This window comes from Stylophora pistillata, chromosome 5, assembly GCF_964205215.1.
Source record: "Stylophora pistillata chromosome 5, jaStyPist1.2, whole genome shotgun sequence".
Classification (NCBI taxonomy): domain Eukaryota; kingdom Metazoa; phylum Cnidaria; class Anthozoa; order Scleractinia; family Pocilloporidae; genus Stylophora; species Stylophora pistillata.
The window spans coordinates 1,148,837-1,170,051 of record NC_142523.1 but is presented as its reverse complement, the minus strand read 5'-3'; the positions used below and the strand labels follow the sequence as shown (position 1 = coordinate 1,170,051).

At 37.5% G+C, this 21,215-nt stretch overlaps 2 protein-coding genes across 2 annotated transcripts; both read left to right on the top strand.

Annotated features, from left to right (window-relative positions):
• Nucleotides 1–1,060: 1,060 nt before the first annotated feature.
• On the top strand, nt 1,061–10,894 carry LOC111330808 (solute carrier family 60 member 1). The gene is made up of 12 exons (XM_022935761.2): nt 1,061–1,818; nt 3,690–3,867; nt 4,510–4,527; nt 5,271–5,501; nt 6,040–6,157; nt 6,709–6,848; nt 7,377–7,469; nt 8,240–8,320; nt 9,510–9,657; nt 9,804–9,874; nt 10,171–10,279; nt 10,354–10,894. The coding sequence occupies exons 1-12, from the start codon at nt 1,478–1,480 to the stop codon at nt 10,506–10,508; spliced, it is 1,683 nt and encodes a 560-aa protein (XP_022791496.2). The 5' UTR covers nt 1,061–1,477; the 3' UTR covers nt 10,509–10,894.
• Nucleotides 10,895–12,733: 1,839 nt separating this feature from the next.
• Nucleotides 12,734–20,829, top strand: LOC111330757 (solute carrier family 60 member 1). The gene is made up of 12 exons (XM_022935690.2): nt 12,734–13,429; nt 14,785–14,962; nt 15,106–15,123; nt 15,948–16,232; nt 17,003–17,141; nt 17,246–17,373; nt 18,037–18,129; nt 18,459–18,539; nt 18,667–18,814; nt 19,059–19,129; nt 19,694–19,811; nt 20,005–20,829. The coding sequence occupies exons 1-12, from the start codon at nt 13,101–13,103 to the stop codon at nt 20,172–20,174; spliced, it is 1,758 nt and encodes a 585-aa protein (XP_022791425.2). The 5' UTR covers nt 12,734–13,100; the 3' UTR covers nt 20,175–20,829.
• Nucleotides 20,830–21,215: the final 386 nt, after the last annotated feature.

The following is a 21,215-nucleotide window of genomic DNA, read 5'->3' as shown; positions in this document are numbered from 1 at the left end:
TCAAAACCAATTGAAGCGCGGGAAAACGCGAGTGAGCAAGTCGCGAATGGTTTTGGTTTTGAATTTGATTGGTTGAAAAAGTGGCGCGAGTTTTGTTAGACCAATACTGGAGCAAAGTGAAGAAAAACCAACACAATCCCAGATTACTTTCGACACTCAATCGGAGATTGCTCCTAACGCTCAAGCGTACTTCTCTTCTTTTCGAATTATACAAAAAAAAAATTGCAATGGTTATGCCGAAAGCATACCAAATTTGCCAATATAATTGGACAATTATTAGAGGTTCAAAATATTAACGCTGTCGAAATTAGTTTTAATCAATTCCAAGCAGAAATGATCTGAACAACATGGTACACCGACTTCGAAAAAACATGAACCGACGGACACATTTTGAGTAAAACTAATTTCCGAGTCCACTGTACTAGGTCTCTTGTATTTAAAAAAAAAATGGAAAAACAAAGTGAAAACGGACTTTTCAAACCATTGAAATACAACGACTATGTGGGGAAATCGTTCAATTCACCGATATTTCAGAACTGTCAAAACCATATTCTCTGTATTGGCAAAAATATTTCTGAGGCAATGCAAATTACTGAGGGAAACTTTGCTTCGAGCACTGGAAAGCAGGTGAAAAATATAATATTCCGTCTCACTGTAACGTGATGAACTTGATAAAGTTTTGAACATGAAAATTGTACCTTGAAAGTAGCCTCCAAAACTCTTTAAACCGAAGTAATTTTTTTCGTGACACCAACAAACCGCATGAGATAAGAAAAGAAAAGTTGTGAACTCACGGTTTCTAATAGTCAAACGAAAATTCAATTGCAGACAGAAAAGTAAAGAAAGCTAAACTGAAAGCGTTTAGCAAACGTTTTCGCTGAATTGTATGAGTAATGTGATTTTATTGACTTCGACGATGCTCCAGCAGTTTCTTTGGCATCCGCGTAAACATTACTGAGGCTTTGTTAATTAAGCTTGTCGCTCATTGGTCGAACACACTTGTTATTAAATCAGATATTTCTTTACAACCCCCGTTGAATAAATTACGAGGCAATGTTGAGAGTGTGCGACAACAGGTGTACATTAAGCATCAATCACAGTTTACGGAATTTCATTTAAAATGTTTCAAGACCGGGTGTGAAGTTCTGGGTTTCGCGACGTCTTGTTTATAGCTTACAACGGAAATTTCATTAGTTTCGTCGCTTAAGATAAAGTCTCGCCAGACAACAGAAGCTTGAACTGTGCGTAGACAATCACTGCAACGGTTCAAGATCACACCACTTGAAGTTTTCGTTGTATTGAATCTGACTACATGATTTCCTTTATGCATGTCTTCACGAATACGCCGTCAACTACAAAAGCAGATCTTTACTGAGCTAAAATTGAAGAAATTTAAGGATTTTTTTTACCATTAAGACTTTTGCATCTGGATTAGGGCCCCAAGTTTACGCGTGCACCGACTGGCAAGACCATCGACATGAGGGTTGATTTAGATTCGTCTTCCGATGAGGAGGAACCCCTTTTTAACATGGAAGATGTCGAACAAAGAGCATTTGAGAAAGACAGGGACCTTCCTCTATGGAAACGATTTTTGATCACACTGAAAAAACTCGGAGAAGACAGGAACAGTTTGAAGTCTACGCTATGTTATTGTGGTGTGTTCATGGTATTTGGAATGTCAGATGAAATTTTGGGTCCAACTCTTCTTGAGCTCAAATGTTTAACTGGCAAATCGATCACTCTTATGAGCGTGCTTTTCTTTGTTCATGATTTGTGCAACGTTTTTGGATCGACATCCGGAGGATATTTAGTAGATCGGTAAGTACTGTTAGCTGTATGATTTAAGTAGACAGTTTTAGAAATGCCTTTTCGGCTCGTCCTCAGAGGTTGATGCATATCGCACGGTTTTAAAACCGTACCTGATACTTTCTGAAAAGGCAAAACCTCGGCATATATAAAGGAAATCTTAGAAAGCTAAGAGGTATTCTGCTGAAACTGAAATTTCGATTAGTAGCCTTGCAAGCATTTGACAGCAAAAATCGCATCAAAACGTAAAAGATCTTTAAAAAAAAAGATGTGAAACAAGCTAGAGTTGGCTGACTGAGTGGGAAATTTAAAGTGTACTCGTTTCTTCTTGTACTCACAGCATAATTTTCCACGATCTTCTCTCGTTTCGCATAAATACGTAATTATGCAAATATGGTTATGGCTCAAGTCATTGGTTTTAAAATGTATATCGGCATTTCTTGATAACGCTATGGTTTCAATGGAATATAATGACTCGAAATTCAAGTATACGAGTGTCAGATGTAATTTCAGTGTATTTTGCGCCAAAAGTTGCTTCAAAATTAAGAAAACATTGTTTTAGCGACTAGATTTTACGGCGTGAAAATCACAGTAGGGAATTATGACAATGAAAACTGATGAAAAGTATACAAACCTTATACAAAAACATTATAATTTTTTCACTCTTTTTTTTTTCCACGATGTGAATGCTGTTTAATAATACAGCAATTCCAGCCAATTTCCCGAGATTCGAAAGTTGTGGCAAAGGCTTCTGTTTGTCTCATGAGCGCGAATTAAACTTTTTAATAATTTACCATTATAATTCTCAGAATATTTCCTTTGTCTGATAAAATATCAAAGTTACTGAAAAACCTTATTCATAAGTGTACCAGAGTTATACTTCAATCTTGATACGAGTTAATTAAAACAGTATTTCACTCAGCTGTTGTAACTTTCAAGGGCTTAACACAATAGATTTACACGGCTAACTGTGCTGAACAAAACATCAAAGAGAATTCCTTAAAATTTTGAAATAGAAGACTGCCAAGACATGATCTCTGATTAGTTTAACGCCGAAAAAGTTCCAGCCCGTGATTAAAAATTTACGATTTCTGGAGCAATTTCTTATTAAAGAAACATAGACCACAATGATAAGGGAAAAGATTTTTTCCTTTCAAAAACGCGACCGCAAACAAACCACATGACATTTTGAACTGTATTATTACCGAAATATCTGGACCTTCCACGAAACCGCTAGAATCTTTACCCCGGCTTGTAGACGCAAAAAGAATAAGCCTTTTCAAAGTTCACACCACATTGCCTGAATGTTAAGAATCAAATAGAGAACAATAACAGACCCTTACGAGGAGATAAATCATATTTACTTGAGGAATTTCATAGACAAACAATAACGTCTTAGAGCTTGCCTATTTTTAAGTGTATATGCTTTTTGTCAAGTCTGGCTTTATTAACGCTTTTAAGGACAAGCTTGAAATTACTTCAGAAAAGCTAATTACAGACATTGCTAATCAATGTACTTGACACCTGATAAAAACCGTGTCGGTTTCAAGACGGCGACGGCAGTTTAGCATTATTAACTGTTTCGGTTGTAGATTTATAATTATTGCAATTTCATCCAGCTACACCCAAAAACCAGATTATTAAAGAAAAATAGAAAATTGCACTGTTTCTTTATGTGAATCCTTTTAAGCAAACAGAGAACCTCAAAAAAATCCAAAACCGAAGTTTGACCCCAAATAATCCTTTTGTCATTTGGAGGTCAATTGAGGCGCTTGCGTGACTTAATTCATTTTAGGCAGCGCGCAAACATTGATCGCTGTCAGGGAGCTGAAAGGAGCTGCCCTCAGTGAGTGCCAAGTATTGATATATATCTTTTTCAACAGATTTAATCCCAATGTCCTGGTGACGATAGCTCTCGGCCTCAGTGCCATTTGCATCATAGCCATTCCACTCAGTCATATCTTCGTCATCATGCTGTTTTTGGCGGGAATATTTGGCGGGTGTTTTGGCGCCACGGACACGTTTACAACAGTGCAGCTCATACGCATGTACGGCAAACAGGTTAGGCAATGAGACTTAAGACATAATTTGTCGTGAGACAGTATCGTCATGATTCTTTTACCACAACTGAACAAGCTTACCAGAGGGAGCTCACTTTATTTTTTTTAATACTCCCTCGCTCCACGCAAGTTTATATCTTATCACACAAAGGCGACGAAAACTTTTAAAACGTGGGGGCCAAATTTACAATCGGTCTCCATGTGGTTCTTTTGTACCTAAAATTCTCTGTGTAAGTTCAAAAGTGCCCGTTATATTCGCGATCGATTTGTGACAATGCATGATAAGCAGTTGCGTATTTTCATGAGTGAAGTAATAGAGAAAAACTGGAAGACGCAGCCGAAAAACTTTCGTCAGTTTATCATTTTGTACATTTTGTTTGGTCAGTTTGGTCAGCTCGTCCGTCACCTCGCCTGTTTCTCGAAGCTTGAAACCAGTACGATGATTAAATGTTGCACTAGTTTTAATAATAATAAAAGTAATAATGATGATGATAATGATAATAATAATACTGATAATAATTTTAATACTTGATATTTCAATGGTGCAAATTAACATGTAGACATGATCAAATGGGCCCTGATGTTACTTTCTTTCCAACGTAATTATATACTCATTTTAACAAAGTTCTGTTGCTATTTGCAGGTCTCTCCCTATTTGCAGGTAAGATTCTAACAAACTTTCACTGACTTACGCTAATTACGGCTGTTAAGAACTGTCCAAGTAAAGAATTCTGTTAACCCTGACACCATAACATCAGTATGTATATTCTCCATACTGTTCTTTGTACATTTTCTTATGTGTTGACAACAAGCATTTGTTTAACAATCAAAAACTTCTCTAGTTTGTGATCATATCCTTTATTCTCGGGATCCTAATGTTTGATTCAGGGGTGCCTATTGTAAGGAGAAATTAGCTGTTGGTCACCCGTAAGGGTTAAAGGGCTAACTGGCTCAGTAAACTTTGAATATGGTCAAAACGGGCTCTCGAGTAAACCTAAGATGAAAAGAAGACTGGAAGAGAGATGAACGGTTCAAACAAAACATTTCTGAATTAAATATAGAGTAACTTAATCAATATCTGTAAAGAAAATGTACATTCAAGCCGTCTTTTTAGTAACACGTCCTTTGTCTTTCTCTGTGGAAAATTATGAAGCCCGCGGCATTTCTTCAGCTTTGTCTTACTGACGATTTTTAAAAAGCTCAAACATGCCCACCAGTACATGGCTGTTAGCTTGGCAGCTCACTTTTTATCATTTTTATTTGGTAGAGAAAACCAAGTGTCACTGCCATTGAAACATTCATTGCACAGTTTGTAGTTTTTTATTGTCGCATTTACAATCAATTTTTTTATCATTCTTCGCTGACCTTCCAAATACTGATACCTTCCACTTCCCCCCCGGACAGGCTCTTCATTTTGCATATGGCTGCGGTGGATTCTTGAGCCCGCTGATAGCACAGCCTTTCCTGCGGCGTCGCTGTGTTCTAGTGGTGAACTACACGACTATTATCGATGAATGGCCTTATGCAAATTCTACTACTGGTATTGACAACTCTACACACATATTCCACACTCAGGAAGAGACACACCGTGATACGCATGTGCGTTGGGCTTACTGGATTGTAGCCCTGTTGCACGTAAGTACAACTTCTTACTAACCGGGAAAATTGGCTCAAGGTCGTGGCAGTACGGACCAAGCGCAGCGAGGTCCGTGGAAAAACGACTGAGGGGCCACTGTTTTTCCGTTCGGCTCGTGCAAGAGAGGTTAGTAGGGGACTCCGAACAAACTTGTTTATTTAGATTTTGCCTTTGAGAGAAAAAAGTACGTCTTACAAGTGTGACCGTTTCGGAGAAAACAGTTCGTATTGCAAAATCCCGGCCAAGTATGAACCAATCAGAACACTCGGATTTACGTCAAGACTGCCTTGCCATATGACAAAGGTACGTAAAAGGGAATTCTCCAGAAATAGCAATGTCCTAAGAATGTAATAAGTGCAGGGCTGCGCCTAATTACGAGTTGCAAAGGGAGACGTACTTAAAAGAAGCCAAGACGGTACCTTAAAAAAAAAAAAAAATCAGTCGTGTAAAAAGGTCCTACAAAACAATACATCCAGCAGTTAAGGAAGAACAGCTGTTGAACTATGAATTGGAAAGGCTCTGACTTGTCTATTTTAGCTTCCAGTTATATTTGGTTTGCTGTGGTTGATGTTTACTCGCAAGCTGGCAAAAATAACAGGAACTCTCAAGAAGTACGAATATGAGATGTACGATGAACAAAGACTCAATAATCCAGGTTACTGTTTTCATTATATTAATTTTAACATTAATTTTGAGCAAAATGTAAAACCACTTCCATGATTATTTGTATCAAAGCATTTTTCCAGTATTTTTGTACACTTATGAAAGACTCTCGCAAAGGGGAAGCATTATTTTCTTTGAATTTTTTTTTTTTACTTTGGAAATTGACTCTCTTGTTTAACTTTACTACATGTCGACGATTATTACTTTGATTTCTGCTTTTGTTTAGTTGACTAAAGCTATTTTATTCTAGGGTTTATCACGCTTTAGCTGTTGTAGAAAATTAAGCTATACAGGAAGATTAAAAGGCGCTCCCATTTGAAAAAAGAGACTATTGGAACCTCTGTCTCAGACGTGGTTGGCTGGGCTTTTGTCCTCACAAATTAAGAGCATGAAAGAGGGAGGAAAGAGTTTGTCCCTTTCCGACACCATTCAGCAATTATAAATGGTAAAACCAGTTCTTTATGACACCATTCAGCAATTATAAATGGTAAAATCAGTTCTTTATGATTATGTAGTCAATAACACGGTGATAAATTTCAACAGGTTACAACCATCACATGGTAACATTGTATTTAAACGGAAACCCTCCATGGTTAAAGGTCTTTGGAGACGATCAGAAACCGCGAGTTGTTGTCGTCACAGTTCTGACGTCACTGATTCTGCTTCTGTACGATGGTCTAATGGTAAGTTACGTATCTAAAAACGTCCCTCGAATAATAACGATAATAATTTCAAATTGGCCAAACGCATCTGCACGAGACAGATGAAAATAACGAGAACGATTTTTCTTTCACTTTACAACACGAGGTGCAGTTAAGGATATATTTTTAAGACAATGAACGAAATTTAATGATTGAACATATGAAAAAGTAAAAAAACTCTTACACCATCTGTATAGAGCTGGACTTGTTGTATTGAAATCTTTAGCAGCTGCACTGCTTTCCAAGGAGGAAAACCATGCCTACTACTTGGAATTCTTTACTTCAGGTTCCTTTTTTTTTCGGCAAACTGAAGTTAATAAACCTGTCTATTGGAGATATTTTCCACATTGTGGCTAATTATCTTGAATAGGTTAAAAAAATACTTTTTTTTTGTTTCTTTATTGGTTGCCATCTTCAGTTTAAGGACGTTTAGTTAACGCTGGTGACTTTTCTTGTCAACTTCTCATCTCTTATGTTGAGTTACCGCTGACCATTATTATTTCTTCTTAGGCTACTTTTGGTGCCTATGTGTATTCATACGCCGTCAAAGGAGCAGTTCACATTAAACCGAGTCACGCAGCTTATCTCAATTCTCTCTTTTGGGTAAATATACAACAATATATTGAACAAATAGATTTAATGTTGCTATGCGTATATTCAATAATAGAAAAAAATTTTTCTGGGTCCTATAACATGATAAAGCCACTTGGGATGTTGGGAGAACACGAGGGAAAGCTTAAAAAAAATGCGTTCTATTGCTTTTATTACTTTGCTAGTTAGAAGACGGCTCTATAACCTGATAAAGCACCCACTTGGAAACTGAATTGACCAATCAGACGATGCGTACTATGTTCATTATGTTATAGTCCCTAATAGATCCCAGATAGCATCAAAATGTGGCACGCAAGGCGCCACCGAGTGTCACTAATGTTCCTTTCTTTTACACACATAAAACTATTGGTGATGGTATTTTATTATGTTATAATATTTTATTATGTTATAATATTTTATTATGTTATTTTCATTATGTTATAGTCCCTAATAGATCCCAGATAGCATCAAAATGTGGCACACAAGGCGCCGCCGAGTGTCACTAATGTTCCTTTCTTTTACACACATAAAATTATCGGTGATGGTATTTTATTATGTTATAATATTTTATTATGTTATAATATTTTATTATGTTACAATATTTTATTATGTTATAATATTTTATTATGTTATTTTCATTGTGTTATAGTCCCTAATAGATCCCAGATAGCATCAAAATGTGGCACACAGGGCGCCGCCGAGTGTCACTAACGTTCCTTTCTTTTACACACTTAAAACTATTGGTGATGGTATTTAATTTACGATCATCTCTATAATTTCAGGGTTCGTTGTCAGTTGGTCGATTTGTGTCCATACCTGTAGCGATGTATGTGAAGCCTCCCACAATGCTGATGATAAACTTGGTAACATAATTAATTAATATTCTGGAGAATTTTGTAAACGTTGTAACCACATAGATTGACTTGCAAATTTCAGAAATCGTTAAGTGATCTTTCTTTCGTTTCTTCCACACTTACACGCTGAAGCTGAAAAACTTTGGCTGGAGCATCCTCACATACTACCACACAATAATCACCATTATACAATGAAAAAGTAGGAACCCACCCAAATTAAAGCAAAAATAAAACACAGATACAGCATGAAGCCGGCCCGAGACACAAGGGCGTACGCAGAACTTTACCATGGGCTTTTTCTCTAACGTTCCTTTTGATGACATTAAGGTTCGACTATTTCTTTATTTCATATCGGGCCGTTTTCTAATTGACTTAGGTTAGGATATATCGTATTTATATATATCCTATTTATATATATCGTATATCTATCGTATGTCGTATATTCAAATCAAAGATAACCACAAATCCCAATCAGAAAAGAAGTAAGTAATTACCAAGAGCCAATGATAACTCCAACATAGAAACTAGCAAGCGGCCGCAGAGTAAAGTGAAACAAAATCACATCAATCCGGGAATACTATTGACATTTTCTTCTTGGGAATACAACGGAGGTCGCATGAACCTTTAAAAGCCCCGTCCTTCCCTCTCCCCCCTCCCCCACCATTTCTGCAACGTCCTCGAGAAGAGGACAGCAATTTAGATGTTGTCATACATACATACATACATACATACATACATATACTTTATTTCGACTCGAATTTTCAGAGTAGCTCTGTTGAGCTAATATCTTCGAGAAAGAAAAATACATAAGTCTGTCAAATTATGAATGGAACTACTACCAATATAATAATAAAAGAATTACTACTAAAAGTTTATTTTCCTTATGGCTATCTTAAAATCTTTAAATGATGTAATTGTTTTCATGCTGTCTGGGAGCGAATTCCAAGTTTTTGCTGCTTGATATCGGATGCACTCAAGACCATATTTTGTTGTTTTTGGTATGGGTAGAGTTAGAATATTCTTTCCTCTCAGTGAATAACTGAAATTACGAAGAACAAAAAGTTCTTTTAGATATCCAGTATACATAGTAACAAATAAGTTCTTGAAAACTACTATTAGAGTTTTCTAAAGTCTTCATGTTTGAGGCCTTCATTTCATCATCTGAAGTTAACAATTAAAACTCATCATCCCATTTCAGACTGGCTGCCTCTCGTCGACACTTTTCATGTTGATATTTGAAGAAAGTGAGCCTGCACTCTGGTTAGGAACAGCGGGGGCTGGCCTTTTCATGAGTAGTGTCTTCCCAACCAGCATTGCGCTCGCTGAGTACTACATCGACCTCACAGGTCAGAAAATAACTACTTCCTCATCTTAGTGCTGCAATGCACAATCAATTCCCGTGACCAGAGAATACTCAATCGTTCGTACCTCCCCATACGTAACGACTCGGTAATAATTTCTTTTCAAAAACCTTTCCTCATTTTTCTCGCAGCTCCTGTGACCAGTGTAATGATCGTAAGTGCAGCTCTCGGAGAATTAATTTTGCCCTTGGTAGTGGGACAGGTGAGTGGCTGAAATACTTTTGTCGATAGTGCTTGAGAGAAGATTTGCATGTTGTACTTAGTATTGGAGCGAACAATGAATGGAAAATAATTCCCTTCTATTTCTCAAGCTAGCGTTTTTCTAGTCGAATTTAAGCAGACTTGGAAAACACACCCTCTATATAAAATTGTCCTTTTTCCACCAAACCCTATTTTTTTTATCTACTCAATAGCTACTTGTATAATGAACTGAAATACATACTTATCATTCACGTTCAAACTCTTCAAATACTATAAAAACCTTTGTTTTTGCCACAGGTTTTCGAGAGACTGGGTCCCGTTAGTTTCCTGGCAATTGCGTTCTGCGCATGTTTTATGGCCCTTATGATATTCATTCTTTTGCGGTCAGCGGAAAGATCAGAGACTGGTAAGTTATCTTTATGAAAAAGAAAAGCTGAGTTTATATATAGCAATAAAAACCATTTGTCTTCGTTTCAATAGACTGGTTAGGCTTTTTCTGGTTCGTTTGGTGTGGTCAACCTCCAAGCTCTGCTAACCAGCCAACATACCAAACCCAGGCCCCCGACCCCACTCCTACCGTGGAGACTGGAGACAACCCTCCAATAGAGACGGTGGAACTGAACATCCAAGGATAGCATCATTGGGTTTTAGGTCATGACATCTTCTTAATGTGACTCAAGACGGTTTCGTTCGTTTATGTAACATGAATTTTTGATGGTTTCGTAGCCTGCGAGAAGGTCCTCATTAGGCGCGTATCTCCGCCCGCGGATAATTTTAGACGGGTCGAGGAGACGTTAGCCAAGGCACAGAGTTCCTGCACCCCTTGGAGACCTCTCGCCGGATCTTGTGGCTCAAGGCTTGAAACTTTCATGCTGGCAACAAAACCGCTGGTGCCGAAGCTCTAATTATTCATGAAGGCCTCCTCGCCGGCTAATGGTTCCGTGACGTTGCCCTTTTTTTGTTTTTTGTTTCTTCCTTTGAAGGCTGATAAGTTCTTGATATACTTATTGCAGTTGAAAAATCTTTCTTGGTTTAAAGAAATTTAAACCAAAAAAAAGCTGTTTTTTTAAGACAGTAGTTTTTTGCTAGGGTGACTTTCTGCATCGGAACAAACACATTAACTTCTCTCATATTGATTTGGATTTCATTTGATTTTTTCTTTTGGAGAATCACATGAAAAATATTTGTGGTTGACGATTAATTGAACAAGAGGAAGTTAAGTAGAGAAATCGTATGGAGACTTCTCAGACCTCGTTCGATTTTTTGAAATCTTGTAGCTTTTTGATAACTTGTGGGAATAAGTGAGTTAAAATTGAACAGGAACGTTTTAAATTACAACATGAATTTAAAACAAAGTATAACATGGGAATAATGAAGTATTACAAAGTGGACGCATGCCAACCTTTGAAAATAAGTATGATGTTCTGGAATGCATGAGTATTGTAAAGATTACGTGAGTTGGTATTGGGTAGGAAATAAAATAAATGTAAAACAGAATACGGCTGTTAATATTACTCGGGCCTATGCCCTAGTTTTTTTCCGATGCCTGAACGAGTAATGTCTGGGAATGATTTTAAGCCAGGCTCCCAATATTTGCACTTCGTCATTTTCCCCAAATCATTTGCATTAATTTATCGTTCCTCTTCCTGGAAGAAAAAAACGAACTTTCAGAAGCAATGGTGATATATGTGGTGAATCTTTTCTTTCCTACTATCGTATTGCTCCATTAGCCTTGAGCAGACGCGCAAAAAAGCCGACGAGTGAAAGGCAAAAAAAATGAAATCGAAACAACAAAATCATTTCATCATTGCTCCCCAGACCCCCACTGCTGTTATCTCGCTCGCCCTGTAGTGGGTTACCGTTCCCTGTTTGGTGTAATTCTCCAGTTAAACTGCAAATGTTTATATATCTCTTTGGTCAGTTTCAAAGATGTTAACTCCCTGGTGGAAATCCACTTTAGGAGTGTTCTTGACACCATGTGAAACTTTAATAAATCGCAATGTTTTGTGTATCGCAAGTAAAGAAACAAAAATCTACCATATCTAGTTTATTTTTGCTTTTATATCTCTAATACTTTATTCAAAATTAAGAAAAAAAAATAAAATTAAAAAAGAGAATGAAAAAGGGAGAAGAAGAAGCAATTTGCCAATCTTTATTTCTGGCTAGATTCCAATTACGATAAGATTTGTTCCTGACAACGCTCTTGTTTATCACACTGATTACCTGAGCTGATAACTTAATTACATCGTTCACAGTTTGCCGATCTGTCAAATAAGCTAGAAATCCCACACTGTACCACAGGGAACCGTAATTTCTACACAGTCACCTAACATGATTTTCAGAATCTGAGGTTTCTTTAAATTTGAATATTTTAAATAATTAAGAACTTTCGTAAGTAAGATTCAAAGAGATGTTCTAGCTAATTGAAATTTTGAATAATTGAAATTTAAAGAATCGAAATTCTTTCTTTCTATATCCATAAAAATTAATTTTTTTTTTTAAACAAATTATTTCACGCCGAAGTAAAATAGGGGGAAAAATGTAGGCAATTGTTAGAGAAAAAAAATTTTGAACACTTTTTGTGTATAAATTTAGCAAAAGTTTAAAACCAATCAAAGTGAACCAGTTGGTGACAAATGTTCATCATTCAAAGATTTCAGCTAAGTTCTTTTAAAGCAATAGTCCTCGCACAAAATCTATGTTATTCCTAAGTTTTGAAACATCTCTCTGTCTTCTAAGATATACCGTCTACGTATAGCAATATTCAAAAGTTTTGCAAGAATCAGTCGTACCCATCAAATAAATAAAACATAACGTCATGAATATTTGATTGGCCGAGCCTTGTCGCGAACAATATATTCGAAACAAAATCTTAGCCTCGTCAAATGCAGGCGAACAATATAATCACAATAACAGCCCAAATAATGGAAGATAAACAATGATTTGTTATATAGAGCGAATATACTTGAGTGAACTACAGGCGACAAGGCTAATCTCAGAAAATTTTTCACTCGCAAGCTTTGTTTGTTTTAAACGGATTTTGTTCGCTCCAAATCGTGTGACGTCACAAGCATCTATTTCCATTCCGCGGTATTTTAGATCGAGACAAAATGGAGTGAACTGATTTCACAGATTTCTGATGCGTTTCGCTTGTTAGCGAACTGGAGATCTGCGCTTATAGTTCGCTGGCGTCTACACGAAATACCACAAAAGAATCATTGACCAGCATGTTGGAGAATTTTTTTAGGGGAGAAGTGCCGAGTATTTTTGAAACAACGATCAAGCGGGAGAAAGGTTCGCTATCGGAGGACAACTCACCAACATCGAGACTAAAAAGTTACAGGAATGAGGAGGAATTTCTACGGAGCGTTAAGGCAACGATATGTTATTGTGGTTCCTTCTGGACTTTTGGAATGGCTGCTGCCGTAATTGGACCAACCTTACTCGAACTGGGCTGTGTTACGAATCGGCCGTTAAACGTAATGAGTTGGTTATTTTTTTCGCAAGCTTTAAGTGCTCTCTTTGGTTCTAGCATAGGAGGATTCTTGGCAGACAGGTATACAGAACCTTTGATTTATTTGATGGCAAACTAAATAAAACTGTCAACAAAAATCAAGTAGTTTCAGGGTCTGATTTAAAGGTGGGAATAGTCGAAACTATTTTCTATAGCCAGATCGGTAGAACTCTTTTACATAATTTTTCTTAACATCCATTCTTTAACGCGTGGGATTTAAAGCTTTTTTTCAAAAAATTGAGTGAGTAAATCCTTAAGTCTCCTTAGGTTATGAATATTGTACTATTATGTAGATGGGATTTTTCTCCCGAGGAAAATGTTTTATTTACTTTGTTAATATTTGCACCAGTGAGGATAAAGGTAGAAATGAGTGAGTTATTATCATAAAATAATTGGCTTGTTTCTCGGTAAAATCTTATCTTAAACAAAGCGGTTTGCTAGCATTTTTACTGAACTGGTAGAATTCTTTGCCCAAAGTATATATAGACAACCAGTGCAACCTCAAAAAACCTTCAAAAACTTTGAAAATGCGACAATCTGTTAACACGTAAGCTAACAGACAATTATTATTTTTCTTCACTTCTAGGTGAAATAGATTTAAGACTTCCTGCGGCATTATTATTATTTCTTAAGCGCCTTAACTCCATTAACTTGTACAATGAATTATGTTTAAATGTTCAATATCTTTTTTAAACTAGCTGTGGAGAGAGATATTTTCATTTTGGACGGCGAACGGTTACTGTGTTCTGTCCAAAGATAACTTAGAAGTCGCCCAGTAAGGAATCTAAAAATGTAGCACCACTATGCTCTTTAGAAACGTATTTTATGGCATAATCTCCCTCTTTTCAAATCGGAAACATTGGTTTTATAATTAACAATGCATGTTGCATATCGTAAAAGCTAAAAAGTGATATCGAAACTGCGTCCAAAAGCATAAGATGAGAGTGGCAGCTTTGGTAAATTCTAATAAGAATTAAAAAATAACGTTAAATGATAAAATTGTGCTTTCAATTTCGATGAATTCAATTTTCGGCTGAGCGGTTGTATGTTTCTAGAAGTCTTGATTCACTCGAGGAAATGTTACCGTAAATTTTTTTGCCTAATTTTGTGGTATAGTATTTCATTTGATAATGACACAGAAAAATTAATTGATTAGAAAAAGAAACGGTATTATGTTATCGTTGAAAAATTCTCGTCGAAAGTGATATTTATTTAAGATATAACTTGAAGTGTCAGACCAATGTCTGAATCTAAGCAAATGTGCACCCACCCCTCCCTTAACTCAACAACAGTCAACTGATAACAATTTAGGGTTAATATGGAGTTAGGGGAGGGGAGGGGTAAGCGTGCAGTTGCTTAGATACTGAGATTGATCCGAATTTTCTTTAAAATTTCAGGTACGACTGCAATATCATACTGCTGTATTGCGTGACGTCTGTAGCAATCTATCTTGCCATAATCCCAGTGTGTCACGTGTTTGGCGTAATGTTGGCATTTTTCGCCCTGTTGGGGGTCCACATGGGAGTGATTGACACCGTGTCGAATAGTGTCCTCATCAAGATTCATGGGAAAAAGGTTTGTAGGCCACGAACGAAAACACAGTATAAGAATCAATTGTAAATTCTCTTACGAATTAAAAAAGAGTTTACAAGGAGAAACTAAAGCCCTTTTACTCATAATTTTATCATTTAACTCATCCCTCTTTCTTATCATTTTAGGTGGCGCCAAGGTTGCAAGTAAGTTGAACGAAGATTACAGTAAGCAGAGCCTTTTGTAATGTGACAGATGGATTGATTAGAATTTTTAGCGCGCGTTGAATGTGAGATGATAGCCAACGAGGCCCATAGGGCCGAGCTGACTATAATCATGTAATGTCCAACAAGCGTGAATGGAATAATTTTTTTTCTGTTAAAAACGCCCAAAAATATCGATAACTTTATTTTGTAAGAACAAACGGAATGTTACGATGTACAAAAACACTTCCGGTTTAACTCATCTTCATGCGCGCGTAAGATGCAATAGCTTATAATTCATGATGGCTAGGTCAATGAAAACTCTTGAAATGCGTCATCCAATTATCAAATTTTTGCTAAAGAGATATATATTCTTACGTGAAATTCACGCTCTAAAAATTCCCGTCAAACCAATTAGCTTATTTAATCACTTTCACCAGAGTGTGGTGAGGGTCGCACAACAGAGCGAGGCTCCAAATTAAGTGCGCCCAATATCCCACCCCATCCCCAGGGGAGGACATCCATCACACAGTAATCTCGTGTGTGGGAAATTAACGTCTCCTACCCCAACCCTGCAGGAGACGGGACCTCCATTTATTCGTCCCTATCCGAGAAGACTAGAATATCTAACCATTTCCTGATGTTATAGAAAGGTAGCAAATTCTTCTCAATTATTTTAAGACCCTGAGTGTTGGTCCGGCTGGGGCTCGAACCCTCGACCTCCCGCACAACAGTCCAGCGCTCTATCCATTGAGCTAACCGGGAGGCGGTTAGCTACAATGGATACAAACACTTCCTTTAAGTACTAAATTATTTTGCCTCCACAGTCTCTTCACTTCTTTTACGGCCTGGGAGCATTAGTCAGCCCAGTCATTGCAGAGCCATTTCTGCGGAGCGCGTGCACAGATGGACATTTCAAGAGTAACATCTTTGGTTGGACCTTGGAGAACTCGACCCTAGAGCGATTGTCAGAGTACAGCATTGACGGCTTTCAAGATATCGATGTCAACCTGACAATAATAAATGAAACCATATCAGAGATGATGGGCCCACGTCACTATCATACAAAGTCTTTTGTTCAATACGCCTATTGGCTTGTGGCACTTCTTCAGGTCAGGTCACCTGCATAGCCCTTTTTGTCAGCCTGTCTGTCTGTTTGTCTGTCTGTCTGTCTCTCCGTCTGTCTGTCTGCTTGTCTGCTTGTCTGTCTTCTGTCTGTCTGTCTGTCCGTCTGTCTGTCTGTCTGTCTGTCCGTCCGTCTTTCCGTCTCTATGACTTTCCGTGTCTGTCTGTCTGTTTGTCTGTCTGTCTGTGAGATTCGCTGTGGCGAAGGGCTAACGCCCGAAACATCAGCTTTTTAACTCTTTAGGGTGGCCAATTTACAATTTCAATATAGTTGATAGTACCAAATTGTCTGTCTGTCTGTCTATTTATCTCCATATCTGTCCCTCTTTTTGTCTACACATATCTATGCCCTTACGCGATCTGCGCGTGTTTCTGAACATTAAGTGTTCAGGCTCAACCTACTTTGTTCTTAAAAACAACGACGACTTATTGTTTCATACATTAACCCTTTGGCCCGTTAGAGTGACCATCATATAATTGATCCATACACTCAAACATTAGGTCAACGAAATTAAAGGAAATGATCACCAATTAAAGAAACCACCTTAGCACCTTTGGAGGTTTACGGTCAATTCGCCACCACAACAAACTCGCCACCACAAAACTGAGTGGTGGCGAGTATTGTGGTGGCGAGTTTGTTATAGTGGCGAATTGACCGAATACCCTATAGGGAAATGTATAGAGAACGGTATGGAGAATAGAAATACTGATGTTAGAGTGTGAAGGATTAACCCCAAACTATTCTCTTCTCTTTCAGGTTCCCGTGCAGTCAGGTTTATTTTATCTCATCTACAGGCAGCGATACCTTAGACGCTGGTCACCAGATATTTTCGCTGGAAGGGTGGTAACTCTTGCCGCTTTGCCTGCTGGGAATGGCGACGAAACTGAAAGTGAAGGTAGAACACCAGTCAAGCAGCGTCAAAAAATTGACCCAACTATGGCTGAGGTATTGTCCTCAATTGGGCATTTCACACAATGCAGTTTTTTTCGTCTTTTGTAGATTTACCACAAGTGTTGAAACCAACCGCTGACTCTTCAATAAGATTATCGCTGTGTAGTCTTCCCGCTAAGATACCGCTGGTAACTATCCTCGCTGGCCTGTTGTTATTTCTGTTTGATGGCCTACAGGTATTGTAAACATCTTATTTGTCAGAATTTAACGTTGACAGCAGTAACCATATTTTTAGAAGAAATTAAGTCAAATATTGTGCTTTGTGGAAATTTAGCATTGGCATTTCAAGTTATTTAGGTGCTTCCCAAACTTCCCAAGCGGAATGAATGAGTTATTCTATTTTTCTTTTTTTTTTCACCACAGCCTGGAAAAAAACTTTTCTTATTGGTAGCCAGCATAGACAAATTTAGAGCAATATTCATTTGGAAGTCGAAAGTTGTCTGTGATTGCTTTCCTTTTGCTTTACTTCGCTCTCTGATTGGTCCAGAAGACACACGCCACTTTCTCAACCAATCAGATTCAAAAGTAAAACCAAGCACGACTTGGTCCCTCGCGTTTTCCCGCGCTTCAAGCAGATTGCTTGTTTTTAGGTTCTCATTGGCTCCAACCTCGCTCCCAGGGCCTTTTCCCGCCCCACACTCAACTCCACCCCCAACTAAGGGAAAAGGCCCTGGGAACGAGGTTGCATTGGCTCCTCGTGATATTTTCCTTGCTTTGATTGGCTGTTGTGATTGTTTTGGGTTTGGTTTTACGACACTCGGTAGAAAAGCGCTCTCTAATCAAATGTTCAAGTTGTTTTCCTTATAAATATTCTCATTATTCTATTTCTCTTTTTCTAGGGTGCATATGGTGGCTACTTATACACGTACGCAGTCAAAAGCGAGATGCGCATGTCTCCGAGTCACGCTGCTTACCTTAATTCTTTATTCTGGGTATACAATCGAATTTTCGATATTGTCCACAATAGTGTTATCTGATAAATGTTAAGGAATTTTGTAAGAGAAAACTCGCGGAAAACAAGTCGTCTATTTCAGTTTCCCAATCTTTTCCCTTTCAACTTATCAGTTTAAATCTCCAAAGTGATAAACATAATCAGTCAACCAGGTCCTGATCGCATGACGATCGTAAAAATGAATTCCTTCAACCAATTGACATGGAAATGTATAGAAGTCAGAAGGGAGAATTATCGGTCGGATCTTACGAATTTCAGACTTAATGAAGTAATTTGGTACTTACAGTTTCTTTTTCATTCTTCTTTAAGTGTTCCTTCGCCGCTGGGAGATTTATTTCTATCGTTGTTTCTGTGTTTCTGATACCGGATAAAATGCTTTTTGTTAATCTGGTAAGTTAATAGAAATGAAGAACTTTATTGTTTTATATTCACCCATCATAAATGCCAAGTTTCTTCTTTTTAAAGAATTTCCATTTCAAAACAAAACTGTCAACTTTAAGTGTCATTCGCTTTGCAGTTTGGATGCTTTACAGCAATATCCTTTATGTTATATCTGCACGATGTGTCTTTGGCATTATGGATCGGCAGCGCGGCGTTTGGTTTGTTTATGAGTTCTGTGTTTCCTTCCACTCTGTCTATGGCTGAACACTACATTGACGTCACAGGTACAACAACTGTCACCATAGTAACTATTAACCTTACAATGTCCTGAATTATCTGATACGCTGAATTTTACACGCGTGTTGATTGGTTCTTACTGATGATCTATTGGAAGAGAGGGGCATAGATGACGTCATCATCAAATTTGGACGTCATCCGTGATCTATTGCTGAACAGATGCACGGCAAAATGGTATATCTTTGTTGAGCAGCTAAGATGAAAAAAAAAATTGTTATCGTATTTATTTAGGCTCCATAACCAGCATCCTAATTGTTAGCTCTGCAACAGGAGAGATGGTATTCCCACTACTCATCGGAAAGGTGATTATTATTTCTTGTGAGAGTAGATTACACACAAGTTTAGAAAATATATTTGTAAGCCTTTTATTTTGTAAGCTTTTGTCAACAGCGTCCGACAGAGCAAAACTGTGATTACCACGACATGGCTGAAATTCCATCTGAAACATTTCCAATTTTGTTGTCCATAGAGAACTCTTTCTTGCGACAACCGTTTTGCATACAGCTATCATTAGTAATGTTGAAAGCGTTCTATGACGGTTTTTTTTAGAAAAACGGTTAATTTTGAACCGGTGTTCGAAAAACCGAGATTTTAAACATTTACCCCGGGTATGCGAATAGAGTTTGAATTTTCAGGTCGTTTGAAGTTTTCAGAGGATACCATTACTAACAGCGACAGCGTTAGTAGATGTTCTTATCAGCAGATTTAATAAATACGCTCAAACTCTGAACTAGTACAAGCTAAGTGTCAGCGGAATAGGAAACTGATCTTATTTTTCTTACTAACCAATAGCATTCAAACTCAAAATATTTTTAGAGCCCAGTTCTCTAATAAAGGTTTACTGATCGATGTCTTTTTCGTCCCAGGCCTTCCCGCGGAATGGACCGCTCTCCTTCCTTGTGATCGGCTTCTTGGTTTGTACTTTCGCCCTTCTTGTTTTTCTGACTTTGCGCATGACTGCCAAGGCACAGATCAACCAAACAGGTAAGCAGACTTGCTTTACTTCAGTAACTAGTTTTTCAGAGTTATGTCATGTCGTTGAAATTACAAAGATTTTAAAGTTCGTACAGGACTTGGAAATTATATTTAAAACTTAAGTAATTTTGTTTCTCTAAATAAGGTGGCCATTCGCTTTGAATGCGTGTAGAAATTGTGACCTTTCTTTTTCTTTATTCAGTGCATGATGTTTATCGTACCGCCATAAAGCGCCTTTGCCGGTGTAACCAGGCCTGTGACGATTGTGAATACACCCCTCTGGTCACGTGTGACGAGGAAACTGAAGAAACTGGGAACGATGAACTTATTAGAGGAGAGGAAGCACATAGAGTTGTGGAGCTTCAAAGTTAACAGAACCTATCACGCCTGCACGAGATGAGATGTCTTCTGTTTTAATACCTCTTCTATTGTATAATTCAATTCGGTTAAGCTAAAGATACTTTCAATAGTTTTGTTCGAAAGGGGCTTCTCTCCATAAGCACTCCATCAGAGATTTAGACGAAGAACACTATGAGTACCAAATTTGACGGCAAGTTTTAAGAAAAATATTGAGATGACAAGTATCTCAAAAAATTTATTCACTTTTTATGCGACAAGAAGACTAATAGAATTACTCCTGGTTAGGATAAGCAAGGCTTTTTTAATTTTTCTGAGATTAAAAACAAAATGATTTGCCGTCATCAATTAACAATTAAAAGTCAAATGCAAACCATTGACAAAAGTGGAGAAATAATTTTTGCTGACACCTCCTCAGTATTCTGGGAGCTGCGAGCGGTGTTGTCCTTCCTGAATGCCGTTTAAAAAGTTTTACTCCTTTTATTCTAAGGAAGAGGGAATGTTCTTTGTAATATTTTCATATTTGCTTTCTTTGGGAATTTTTTGAAAAATTTGGCGTTGGGAAAACGACTGCTTTCTCACGTTAGTTAGCTTTTAGGAATTGTAAATATTTGGCAAGGAATATAAAGTAAATAACGGAATCAATAATCAATTCATTTTGGAATTTCCATTTCTCGTATTCATTTCTGTTCTCTTCATTTACAAACAACACATACACTCACTTTACGCGGATCACTTCCGGATTGGACGAGTACTTCCGGCTTGGTTGGAATCAACTTCTGTTTGATTTACCATGTCAAGTACGACACTTCCTGTTCGTAAATATGATGATTGACTATAAATGTCGTTCTCCTTTTTTACCGAAGAGTTGTTGCTTTTTTTTTTTTAATTTTCAAGCGTAGTTTTTAGTCTTAGATGTGGCAATCTGTCACTAATGTAAGGGAAATTTATCGAAGAGTTCTCCACACCAGTTTTCAGGACATAGAAAAATCAGTTTGGCTAGCCATTGCTTACATTTATACCTGAGGGGATAAACTATAAACGACCAGTTTTTAG